At 46.9% G+C, this 13,228-nt stretch overlaps 1 protein-coding gene across 12 annotated transcripts in view; it reads left to right on the top strand.

The window, feature by feature from the left end:
• Positions 1-13,228, top strand: part of Dmbt1 (deleted in malignant brain tumors 1) — a 68,001-nt gene that overhangs the window by 25,838 nt on the left and 28,935 nt on the right. For 6 of the 12 annotated variants that reach the window (XM_074078145.1, XM_074078143.1, XM_074078141.1 and 3 more), the window contains 11 exons: positions 321-356; positions 979-1,008; positions 2,504-2,536; positions 4,353-4,676; positions 5,780-5,809; positions 6,421-6,450; positions 7,828-7,860; positions 8,986-9,015; positions 9,823-9,858; positions 11,656-11,694; positions 12,257-12,580. In XM_074078145.1, the coding sequence (XP_073934246.1) occupies positions 321-356; positions 979-1,008; positions 2,504-2,536; positions 4,353-4,676; positions 5,780-5,809; positions 6,421-6,450; positions 7,828-7,860; positions 8,986-9,015; positions 9,823-9,858; positions 11,656-11,694; positions 12,257-12,580 (945 nt within the window). The remainder of the gene's footprint in view (positions 1-320; positions 357-978; positions 1,009-2,503; positions 2,537-4,352; positions 4,677-5,779; positions 5,810-6,420; positions 6,451-7,827; positions 7,861-8,985; positions 9,016-9,822; positions 9,859-11,655; positions 11,695-12,256; positions 12,581-13,228) is intronic. The other 6 variants (XM_074078150.1, XM_074078149.1, XM_074078147.1 and 3 more) reach the window with 3 other exon arrangements.

Below are 13,228 nucleotides of genomic sequence, written 5' to 3'. Positions count from 1 at the left end.
ATGCAAGAATTTGACCTCAGATTGGCTCCCATTTAGTTGAATTATTGGTCAGCGACAGAATGCAAGGTAGGGAGTGGAGGGTTTGGTTCAGTTGGGTCAACAAATCCAGAAATTTTCTCCCCTTGAGGTTGGGAAGGGGACAGGATCAACATAAACCCTTTGTAAGGCACACATTTCTAGCAGTGTGGGTAGCAAACAACCCTCACTCTGAGCAAGAGACAAGAATGATTGAATGCCTGACTTGCTGAGTCTATCCCTCCATGTTCAAGTTTTGCTTCCTTTAGTGCAATACATCTGACCTGGCCTTCTCTTTCTCACAGATGCCACACAGCGTTCTACACCTTGGCCCCCAACAGGTGAGTCCTGCTACCTCTCTATCTGCTGTGCATTCCCTCTCCTTCTGTCCCTTCTCTGCTACACAGCCCCAGCCAGTAGCTACAGAAGGAAACCATGGAGGGTTCTGGCTGTCCCAGAAACTTTGGCATTCTCCTTAAGGGATAGAGGTGGCACATGCTGAGTGCACAACAGGCGTGTTGCTCATTCTCTCTGCCCAATGGGATAAAGAAAGTCCCAGCTCCTGACCTGGGTTGCTAAATGGCCCTTAGCCTGGCCTTTTGGTAGAGAATGAGGTACTGTCCTGGAACGTTTTTGCTAGAAAGCATTGTCTTGTTCAAGAGCCACAGGGTGGGGACAACAGACACTTTTTTGTCATATGCCCTGACTATAGACGGAGGGATTGTTTTGTAAAATGCGTCCTTCAGGAGAATCGCAGCTACCCTCTGGGAACTGGGCCACTTCATTTTCAATGTGGTGGACATTCAAGGGCATGGCTTCCTGTCACTGGCTCTCTAGAAACGAATTTGCTTCCCCAGACACAGCCCTTCTCCACATCCTCTGTCCTGATCCCAGATATAGGCCTATGGACCCAAGTGTCACCCAAGCCCCACCCTTCTAATCCAGTTTTATTTTCCCCTCCAGATTGGTGGCATCCAACAACTATTATCTATGGTAAGCATCTTTGGATTCAGACAAAGCCTCAGCCTTCAGCACGCTAAACAACAGGTCTGGGGAAGTTTCCTGGTTCTTGTGTGAGGTCTCTGGCCTCATCCAAGTCAAGAGTTTCCTTCACTGACCACTGATATTGTACTCTAAGGGAACTAGTGTGTCAGGTTGCTCTTTTTTGTAAGTCATAGTACCCAAAGTCTTACCTAAAAATGAATTTATTGGCTCTCATATCAGGGTGTTTGTGTTGGATCAGAAACTTCAGGTACCACTAGATCCAGAAGATCCAAGAGTTCTAGACATTTCTGTGCCCACTGTTTGTGTGGAAGGCTTCTCCATCATCTTGCTTTTTGTGCATGGGGGAAGACAGCATTTATTGGCCCCAAGTCTGTATCTCCCCAAGAAAAAGAGTTCACCTGACCCCATAGCTCTGGCTGTTAAGGCCTGGGGAGACTCAATTGACCCTGTTGGCCACAGGTGCTTTCTCCAGAGCCATCTGAGTAACCTCATGGCCCATCTAGAGTTATATGTCTAATTCATATTTCACTGGATTGCGGGGGAGGAAGATGAGGTTCTTGTCCCTTCTTGAACCTCATAGGATATAGCTTTTGTGGTTTTTAAAAATAGGAATGAGGGTTTCTGTTTCAATAAAAACCAGGGAAGGAGGTTGAGACACAGAGAAAGCACTCTTTAGCTCTGCTTTCCTTCTTATGCTCTCTGCTGCATCCTGGCTTCCATTTACCCTCGAACCCTCCCCAAGTAGAACCTTTCTCTCTGTGAAATCCTCTCAGGAGTCTGAGGCAGGAGTTCAAGGCCAGTCTGGGCTGCATACTAACAATTTGTCTTAAAAAAAAAGAAAAATAAATAAAAGAATCCACTTGATGGAGCAATCCCCAGAGTGTTCATATGTTACAGTGAAAATATTCTGTGCCAAATATGGTGGAATGAGCTAACTACTCTCGCCACTTCTGGATATTACCTTGTTATCCAGATCTCTCAAGTACCTGAGAAACTCTGTAATAAGGAAGAGGACTTAGGGCCTCTAACATGCTAGACAGATGGCAGCCCTTTGTGCCTGGTTATTTTTGAGATAGGGTTTTGTTTTATGCCCTGGCCATTATGGACTGTGAGCCTCATTTATGCTTCCCTGTGTAGCTGGAAGATAGGCATGCATCACTGTGCCCAAGCCTTGGTTGAGATACAGTCTTATGAAAATTTTGTTTGGCCTGACTTCAAATTGCAATTCTCCATGATTCTCCCCACCCCAGGGCTAAAACTGCAGGCATGAACCATAGTACCCAGCTGATTTCTTTCTTTTCTTTGAGAGGCAGGGCTTTCTGGGGTATCATAGGCTAGCCTGAAGCGATCCATCCTCAGCCTCAGTCTTCCAGATGAAGGATTCAAGTTTGCACCCATCGTCAGATCAGAGAAAGGATTTAGCCAGATCTGTTAAGCTGATTACAGTATGAAAATCCTAAAACATCCTCCGTTTACTTTCTAGATTGGTTCACGTCAACATCTCCAAGCACTGCAAGTGAGTGTCACATTTTCCACCTGCAGCACAGAATCTGCATTTCTTTGTGCTATTTCTTTCTTGTTATTTGTTTGTCTTGTTGGAGATTTGAACCCAGGGCTTTGGACATTTTAGGCAGACAGTCCACCACTTGAGTCACACAATGAGCCCTTTGTGCTTTAGTTATTTTCAGATATTATTTCATGTTTTTTGCCCAGTGCCAGCCTGATCACAATTCTCCTACCTCTGCTTCCAGCATAACTAGGACCTCAGGAGCTTTTATGACACCTGGCTTGCTGGTTGAGATGGGGTCTTGATAACTTTTAGCCTTTCTTCAACTCAAATCAGAACACTCCCAATCTCCTCCTACTGAGTATGGGGGTTACAGGCAAGAGTCAAGGACCTGGATTTCTTAATCTTAAGCGTGGCCCATCATAAAGTTGAACTCACTCCTTACCCTCCGCCGGTTGTGCCAGCCACACTCTGTACCCGATCTTCACGTGCCCTCCTTGTCCCTCCTGCCAGGAGGATGACTTTAGCTTTGCATGTGGCCTTTTTCTGCTGCTTCATGTAATCGATGACATAAGGATTCTAGAAAGAATAGACTTAGAAGATTTTTTAAATTCAAGTGTCTCTGAAGCTTTGCAAGGAAGAATAGAGATTAATGAATGGATCATTTCACACATAATCACCCTTTTCTATATAATTGCACACTATTTATATGTTTTAAAAGCTTTACACTCCTCTCAAAAGTGATATGCCTATGTTATGTTTTAATAGGTTTTTATCAGGATCCTTTTTCTTTCTGTTGGCTGCTGGCTGCTGTGATCCCCTCCTCTCCCACAGTGGAACCTTTCCTATGTCTGGTGTCCTCTCCTGTCACCTTGGACAAGGGGCTGGGCTGAGTGACTGTCTATGCAGGAGATCAGAGCACTCACTGTGTGCACTATCACGGCTGAAGGTTCTTGTTAGCAGAGTGAAAGCTTACCCCAACCGTGCGTGTGCATCAGACTTTCATTGCAGTGAAGAGTCCATGAGAAACAGTTTAAGGTGGAGATTCATTTCACTCACAGTTTCAGTTTTCAGTCCCATGTTTTGTGCCTGAGTGAGGCAGAACATCATGGGGGAAAGGCCTGGTAGAGTAGGCCTGCCGATCTCATGACAGAGGCAGACAGAGAGAACAAGAGAGAAACAGAGGACAAGGGAGGAGGCAAGAGCGTGAAAAAGACTGAACATTTGTGAGAGTCAGAGAAGAAAAGAGAGAAAGACGGCCAGGAAGGGATGGAGGACAAGGTGTATCATTCCAGGGCATGCACCCAAGGAACTACTTCCTGTAGCTAGGTCCCATCTTCCAATAATGCCATTAAGACATTACTCCATTGATTAGGTCAGAGTCATGACGTCCCAGTAAGTTCTTAATATTTGGATACCTGCTGGGGCCCAAGCCTTCAACATCCAGGGGACAAAACCTATCCAAAACATAGCACTAAGGTCTTGCAGGAAGACAGAGATCATGGTGTCATTGACTGATGTTGAGCAGAAACGGCCATAAATTCACTGTTCCATCACCCTGTGGGCTCCAGTCTCCTGAGAGAGCCAAGGCTCATCAGTAACTCCACAGACTCCAGGAGGACATCATGAGATACTAGCTGAGGTGGGGACTGAAGATCCCATTATCTTCATGGTCCAGAACCCCTGGCCAGATTGAGAGACTGGAAATCAGTGTGTACAAGTCAGTGAAGCCCAGAGACACAGGGAAAGGTCTTTCTCACTAGCGAATAATACCTCACTATGATTTGAAAGCATTTTTGACCTGACTGGTGATTTCTCCCTCTAGGCACGGATTCTGGCTTGGCCCTGAGGCTGGTGAATGGTGGAGACAGGTGTCAGGGCCGCGTGGAGATCTTGTACCAGGGTTCCTGGGGCACAGTGTGTGATGACCTCTGGGACACCAATGATGCCAACGTGGTCTGCAGGCAGCTGGGCTGTGGCTATGGTGTATCTGCCCCAGGAAGTGCCCGGTTTGGACAGGGCACAGGATCCATCCTCCTGGATGACGTGGGCTGCTCTGGGTATGAGTCCTACCTGTGGGATTGTCCCCACCGTGGCTGGCGCATTCACAACTGTGGCCACCACGAGGATGCTGGTGTCATTTGCTCAGGTGGGCAGTCAAGAATCTGGGCTCTCATGGGTGTGGGCTTTGTTCTGGAAGAAAGTACTTGTATTTTGATTTCCTCACTGAGTGGTTTTTGTATTTCTTCTTTTCCTGTAGTCTTTTTAGTTTTTCACTAAGAGTCCATTTTAGTTCTTAAACACTCCTATTTGACACCAAGCCAAAGAGAAATGTAGCATGTGACCCCTACTGGGGCAGTACAACCACGAGTCAAGGAGAAAACTCTGGCCTCTCAGCTGCCTTTCCCCTTTGGGTGGGTGCTAGGTGAGAATGATAAAGCTTAAGATTGAGGGAAATACTGATATCACTGAGAAGAGTCTGAACCAAATGTTCTGATGGAGGCTGGAGAGGTAGGGCTTGCATGTAATCTGGCGCTCAAGAGGCTGAGCAGGAGGTCATCAGTTTGAGGTCAGTCTGGGCTACTTGGGAGAATTCATCTGAATAAACTGAGAATCTGGACATAGCTCAGTAGTGTAATACTTGCCTTGCATGCACAAGGTCATGAGTTTGAGCCCTAGCACTGCAGAAAAATGAAAAAGAAAAAAGCTCTTGTGAGGAAGGTTCTCTTCAGCTGATGCCCCCAAGGCCAAGGGCTCAAAATGGAGGCTCATTGGGTTGAACTGCATGAGGGTGTACATGCGTGTCTGTCTCATGTTTGGAGTGCCTTTGTTTTTGCCTACAGCTCCCTGCAGGGGACCAACTTCTCTGTGTGTGCCCCAAGTTTGATGTGGGGTATCTATCCTTTGAGGCCTAGAAGGTCTCACGCAGGAATTTGACCTGGAGCTGGGCTCCCATGTAGTGGAGTCACATGACAGTTATAAGTGAAAGGTTGTAGTGTGTATGTGGGGAGGGGGTTGGTTCAGCATGGTCATCCCATGCAAAAGTTTCTCACCTTGAGGTTGGGAAGATGACAGGTTCTGCTTGGACCCCCAAAAGGAACATCTGTCTTAGAGTATTTTTGGCAAGTAACCCTCACTCTGAGGCAAGGGACAAACAGGACTGAATGCCTGCCCTGCTAAGCACCTTCCTCCTGCAGCCCATTTTGCCTCCTTTGGTGCAATGCAACTGACCTGGCCTTCTCTTTCCCACAGCTGCCCCACAGCCATCTACGCCCACACTCGGTGAGTCCTGCCACCTCTTCAGCCTGTGTGTTCACTCTCTCCCTGCTCTCCTGCACTGCTCAGCCAGTAGCTACAGGAGGGTACTGTGGAGTGTTCTGGCTCTCCAAGAACCTTCCCCATTTTCCTAAAGGGAGAGAGGTGGCACATGCTGGGTGCACACCATGCATGCTGATTCTTCTATCTGCCCCAGTGGATAAGAAATCCTGACTCCTGACCTGGGTTGCTAAACCGCACTTAGCCAATGCTATTGTGGCAAATGGAGGTACTCTCCTGGTCCATTTCCCTGGAAAGCGTTGTTTTATCCAAGAGCCATAGGGCGGAGACAACAGAGACGTTTTGTGTCATATGCTCTGATTATACTGGGTGATTGTTTTGGTAAAGTACCATCCTGCCAAGGGGAATTGTAGCTGTCCTCTGGGAACTGGGCCACCTCATTGTCATTGAGTGGACATTCAAGAGTGTGGCTTCTCATCACTGGCTCTCTAGAAAAGGATTTGTTCTCCCAAGTCACAGCCCTTCTCTGCATCCTCTGTCCCTGATCCCTACATAGATCCATGGACCCAACCTTGACCCACACCCCTCCTTTCTAATTAGTTTTTTTTTCCCTCCAGATTGGTGGTATCCAAGAACTCCTAACTATGGTAAGCATCTTTGGAGTAAGACAAAGCATCAACCTTCAGGAAGCTAAACAACAGGTCTGGGGGAATTCCTGGGACTTGTATGAGATCTCTGGCTGTGTACCACCTCCTCCAAGTAAAGGGTTCCCTTCACTAACCACTTGATTTGAAGTGTAAGGAGATTTGCCTGTCAGGTTGCTTTTATTCCTAGGTGAAAGGAATGTAAAGTCGGACCTAGAAAGGAATTCATTTGCTCTATATGCAGGGTGTTTATTGTTGGATTAAGGTCTTTAGGTACCACTGGATCAGGAATGTTCAAGACTTCTAGATATTTCTTTGCCCATTGTTTATGTGGAAGGTTTCACCATCATCTTGCTTTTTGTACAGTGGGGAAGACAGTTGTTATCAGCCCTAAGTTTATATCTCCCAGGTGAAAGGGTTCATCTTAACCCATAGATCCGGCTGATAAGTCCTTCTCCAGAGTTATCTGAGTGATCTTATGGCTCAGTCAGACTTATATGTCCAAATCCTCTTGAATCGGGGAGGGGGAGGAGGATGAGGCACTTGGCTCTTCTTGAACCTCATAGGACATACTTTTGTGGTTTTTAAAAGCAGTTTCTATTTCATTCAAAGCCAGGGATAGCAGTTTAGACACAGAGAAAACACTCCTTACCCAGAGCTCTGCATTCCTTATTTTTTTTCCTGTGGTTGCTCACTGTCATTTACCCTCCAATCCTTCCTAGTTGGGACCTTTCTTCTCCCTAGTGTCCTCTCTGGAGGCTGAGACATGAGTTCATGACCAGACAGGGCTACATAGTAAGTCTTTTCTTCAAAACAAAGTAAGAAAAATAAGGAAAGAAATAAAGATGAGAGGGAGGGAGGGGAGAGGAAGGGAAGGAGGGAGGGGAGAGGAAGGGAAGGAGGGAGGGAGGGAGGAAGAGACATAGAGATAGAGAGAAAGAGAAAGGAAGGAAGGAAGGAAGGAAGGAAGGAAGGAAGGAAGGAAGGAAGAAAGGAAGGAAGGAAGGAAGGAAGGAAGCATGGACCGAGATCCACATCTGTGCCTCACTGCGTAGCCGAAATAAGGCACCCGCCACCATGCCCAGCCATTGGTTGATGTATGCAGTTGGTGAGCTTTTTGACCAGGCTGGCCTCAAAATCTCTAGATTTCTGCCTCCTGAGTATCTAGGATTGCAGCCTTGAGTCACTGAACTCAACTTGCTTTTTGGGGAGGTAGGATGCAAAACTCCATGGGGTATAATAGGCTGGACACAAGCTGTTAATCCTTGGGCCTCAGTCTTCTGAGAGAGGTAGGCAGGAGGCCACCCCCATCCAGGGAAGCATCTAACCAGGGAAATTTTACCTGCTAAAATCCTAAAACATCCTTCATTTTCTTTCTAGATTGGTTGACTTCAACATCTCCAAACACTGCAAGTAAGTGTCACATTTTCGAACTGAATCTCAGGAATTGAATTTCTTCCTTCCTTCCTTCCTTCCTTCCTTCCTTCCTTCCTTCCTTCCTTCCTTCCTTCCTTCCTTCCTTCCTTCCTTCCTTCCTTCCCTCCTTCCCTCCCTCCCTCCCTCTCTCCCTCCCTCCCTCTCTCTCTCTCCCTCTGTCTCTCTCTCCCACCCCATCTCCCTTCTGTTGGTATACCTGGAGTTTGGACTCAAGGGCCTTGTGCTTTCTAGGAAGGCACTCTACCAATTGAGCAGTACACTGAGCCCTTTCTGCTTTAGTTATTTTCCAGATAGAGTATTAGGTTTTTTGCTCCATGCTAACCTGGATTACAATTCTCTAATTCTGCCTCCAGCATAACTGAAACCTCAGGAGCTTGTCTTCATGCTCAGCTTGTTGATAGAGATGGGGTCTCACTAGCTTTTTGGTAGGTTCACCTCAAAAGGTGACACTCCCACTGTCTACCTACTGTGTAAGTGGGATCATAGGTGAGTACCCAGGACCTGGATTTCTTAACCTTAAGCCTGGCCCATCATAAAGTGACCCCTCTTCCCAAGCCTACCTCTATCCACACAGACCACCTCCCCTGGTGTGCTAGCTACACTCTATGCCCAATTGCAAACATGCCCTTTATGTTTCTCCTCCCAGGAGGATGACTTTAGTTTTCAAGAAGGCCTGCTGCTGCTCATTTAATTCAATGACGTCAACATTCCAGAAAGGATCAGCCTATTCTGATTTCTTCAGGTATCTCTGAAGCTTTAGAAGGAAGAATACAGACTTAGCAAGTGGATCATTTCACGCCTAATCATCCTTTTTTACATAATTTCACACTATTCATATGTTTTAAAATATTCCGGTGTCTTAAAAGTGATATGGCTATGTTTGGTGTTAATAGGTCTTGTATCGTGATCCTTTTCCTTTCTGCTGGTTGCTGACTGCTGTGACATGCCCCCTCCCACATTGGAACCTTTCTTGTCCCTGCTGTCCTCTCGTGAGTGTTCTGTACTCTTGTGCTGCCCTTTGTGTGTGCAGCACCGTCTTCCTGCAACCCATTTTGCCTCCTTTGGTGCAACGCATCTGACCTGGCCTTCTCTGTCCCACAGCTGCCCCACAGCCATCTACGCCTGCACCAGGTGAGTCCTGCCACCAATTTAGCCTGTGTGTTCACTCTCTCCCTGCTCTCCTGCACTGCTCAGCCAGTAGCTACAAGAAGGTAGTGAGGAGTGTTCTGGCTCTCCAAGAACCTTCCTCATTTTCTTTAAGGGTTAGAGGTGGGACATGCTGAGCGTACACCATGGATGCTGATTCTTCTGTCTGCCCCAGTGGGATAAGAAATCCTGACTTCTGACCTGGGTTGCTAAACTGCACTTACCCAATGCTATTGTGGCAAATGGAGGTACTCTCCTGGTCCATTTCCCTGGAAAGCGTTGTTTTATCCAAGAGCCATAGGGCGGAGACAACAGAGACGTTTGTGTCATATGCTCTGATTATGCATGATTAAGCATGATTATTTTGCTTAAAATGTTAAGGAGTCAGTCTTCAAGAATATGGGGGCTTTGAGGCAGAGATCAGAGGGATCAATTCTTCAGTTCACAGACAAACTTTTGTCTCTGTAAATGTACTCACCCAACCGTATTGTCCCTGGATATAATTCCAGGAGGAACAAGTGCAAAATGTGTTCTAAGCAAAGCCTAGACCACCAGATCATATCAGAGTTCCTCACAGGACATCCTAGTGTCAGCAGGTTTAACTTCAGCAGAGAGCCACATGGCTCCCCAGTTGAAGGAAATGGGCCCCTGCCTGTGAGCCACTAGAGGTCCTGTAGACAGTCTCTAGCCTCTTTTGGATGCAATCTAGGAGGAGTAGTTTCTACCACTTGAAGGCCTAACATAATTCTGGTGGTGCCCCGCACTTGCTCACTTCTTTTCTGCCTCTTTCAGATACAACACTTGAAGAGTCAACCACAGTGGAAGCAGGTAATATCCCCCATGTTCTCTCTTAAGATCACAAAAATCATTGCGTTGTAAGGTTAGTGTTGACTCAGATGATCTTTCTGAAAGGTGCCCAGGGTTGGGACCAGTGTTTTTTCAGGATGTTCTGCTCCGAGTCAGCTTAAAGTTGTCCCATGCCTTAAGAGTGAGAAGCTTGGGGCAGGGCAGAAGCTCTGCTGACAGTAGGCTTGCTTAAACATTTTGGGTACCTGAATCTGAACTCTACTGAGCTGTTAGCCTCAGCATAGTCCAGGGGACCAACAATGACAAAACCTGAAGTTATGTATAGCCTGCATTCTGACATTAATGCAGATTGCAAATGAATCTATGTGGCCACCTCACCCTGCTCTGAAGGATGAAGAATAGGAGCTTTTATTCACAGTTAAATCACTTTGTGCCTGGACCTGAAAAGGGATGTCTGATGAGAGCTTCCAGCCTCTCCTGTATGAGCACATGGCAACAGACTTGGCCAGAGACTCAGAGGATTTCTCTTCTGCCTAGGGGCTCATTATTTCATCCCTTCCTGAGGTGGACTTTCTCACCTCAGGGCATCCATTTTCCTTCTCCTATACTGAAGTGCTGTTGTATGGCTGGCCACGTGCAGATGCACACGCACGTGTGTGTGGTGCACTCTTGTGTGTTAGGAGTAGGAATGGCTCTGGTTCCCTCATCTTTCTTGAATCATCCTGATTCACACACATCTGCTTCCAGAGAGGCCCAGGCAGGTGCCTGGGAAGGACATGATGAAAGTTCCTGGTGCATTTGTCACCACTAACCTGATTCTTCTTTGGTCCACTCTCTGGAGAGCCTCAGCCTCTGTCTCCAAATGGAGTCTGGACAATGATAACAGATGGGACAGTGAGGTCATGATCAGTGGATAAGGTGGGACGGTGAGGTCATGATCAGTGGATAAAGGGGCAGAGGTTTTCTAACTAAGAGAAAAAGTCTTAAACTGAAAGAGATGGAAGGGCCAGTGTGATGGTCAGAAGAGCCTTTGTCCCATTGAGGACCTGAGAAAGAGAAGCCTGTGCAGACACACAGACATGGAAATGTCATGAAGCTTTCCTGGTGCAGAAAACTTTTGGTTTTGGCCTTTTCCCTTCAAGTCTAATTTTAGCCTTTCTCTTCATTGCTATCCACTGGCACATGGCCAACCACAACCATACCTGTTCTCCATCAGGCCTGAGCTCACTTTCTACCTCTGGAATAATTAGGCATTGCAAATGATGGGATAAGGCTGAAGGTGGGTCCCTGCTGTACCAGGTCCATGTGGGCTGGGTGGTGAAGATGGAGTCTTTGAAGGCCAAGTCCTTGGTATGATACTGGGTTGGCTGGGAGAGGGAGGGGATGACCTGTGTCTAGTGGGATCCTGTGTGAGGAGCTTCTCCAGGTACTCAAGATGAGCCCTGGAGATCTCGATAATACTGCTGGGAGCTTGGATTGGAGAAGTTTTGAGGACCACACCTGTAGTTGACTTTTCTGAGTTTGGGCTCCTGATCTTTAATCTTCTGATTGTAAAACTCAATAAGAACTAGATCAAGTGAACTTGGTCAATGCCATGCTGAGAACTGTTGTAATAGAGACTGTCATCCAGTCCTTACCCTGCAGTTTCCAGAGAAAAACATGTTCTCTCTTCATCACTTAGTTTAGTGGGAAGAGCTGTCCAGCATCCAAAATATGAACAAAACAAGGTCACGTGGCCTTGTCAGGCTGCCACCAGTACAAACACCTTCCCCAGTGAGATCTCTCTTTACATGTTCCCTTCTTTCCGTTCTCTCACAGATACAACACTTGTTAGAGAATCAACCATAGCATCAACAGGTACTAAAGTCACAAAAATCTGTGATGTCTAGGATTATTGTTGAGAAGATCAAACTTTGGGCTTACAAGGAACAGTAAAAGATTATCTTCAAGAAGGGCCTCCAGGCATGGAAAACATGAGTGGAACCCATATTGTTTTGGGGGTCCTGCTCTGAGTCTCATCTCAACTCTTGTGGTCCCTGGAGGTCCAGCTGACTTGGCCATCTGTACTCAAGGCCTTGATTGCAAGATGGAAGCAGGGATATTTGACTGTGATTCAGAGCATATTAGCCCAGGTCATGGCTGTTGGCAGAGCCATTGCCATCTTGGTGACAGTCACATTTAAAGTCTGGAGCTGGTGTAGACATGTTAATGAAGTTGGGAAAATGAAGTATCAGGGATGAGTACAGGGTGCCCTAGGTTCAGGAAGGGTAGAAGCTCATAAACCATATGCTGTATGGACTTCAAACTGCATGAGGGTGGTTGGCCAATGGGATGTGATCTTGGCTACATACAAACCACATGACCTGGACCATCCACACAGAAAACATCACTGAATGAGAAATCTGTGTGTCCTCTTTAGGAACAGATTCTGTTTTGGCCTTGAGGCTGGTGAATGGTGGAGATCGGTGTCAGGGCCGTGTAGAGATCCTGTACCAGGGTTCCTGGGGCACCGTGTGTGATGACAGCTGGGACACCAATGATGCCAATGTGGTCTGCAGGCAGCTTGGCTGTGGCTATGCCATATCTGCCCTGGGAAATGCCTGGTTTGGTCAAGGCTCAGGGCCCATTGTCTTGGATGATGTGGCCTGCTCAGGGTACGAGTCCTACCTGTGGAATTGTCCCCACCGTGGCCTGCTCTCTCATAACTGTGTCCACCAGGAGGATGCTGGAGTCATCTGCTCAGGTGGGCCATCAGGAACCTAGGGCTCCCTCTTGGAAAAAAGTCCTTCTTTCAATTTGATTTCTCACTCAATGGTTTCTACACTGCTTATTTCCCTGTATTCTTTTCAGTCCTTCACAAACAGTGTATTTTAGTTCTTAAAACATTGCTACTTATAGAAATGTGTAAAGAAGACACTGAGCCCAAGCTTAATGTAGCATTTGACCCCTACTGGGGCAGTACAAACAAGAGCCAAGGAGAAAAACCCAGGCCTCTCAGCTTCTTTTTCCCCAGGGGTGAGTGCCAGGAGAGGTGAGGTAGATACACTTCAGAGTGAAGGAAGGACCCTAAGATCACTGAGAAGAGCCTGAATGAAAAAGTTCTGTTTGAGTCTATCATGGTGGTACATACCTGTAATCTAGGACTCAACAGGATGAGCTGGAGTATCATGAATTCAAGGTTGGGCTGGGCTACATAGGGAGAAGTTGTCTCAAAAAACCAAGGACTGGGGATGTAGCTTAGTGGTAGAGTGCTTTCCTTGCATGCACATGGTCCTGAGTTACAACCATAGCCTTGTGGGAAAAAAAGAAGGTTAAGCTCAGTTGAGTAAGATTGTCTTCAGCTGAGGCCCCCAAGGCAAGGGTCTTCACATGGAGGCCCATTGGCTAGGAC

The sequence above is a fragment of the Castor canadensis genome, chromosome 7, assembly GCF_047511655.1.
Source record: "Castor canadensis chromosome 7, mCasCan1.hap1v2, whole genome shotgun sequence".
NCBI classification, from domain to species: Eukaryota; Metazoa; Chordata; class Mammalia; order Rodentia; family Castoridae; genus Castor; species Castor canadensis.
This window is presented reverse-complemented; position numbering and strand designations above follow the sequence as displayed.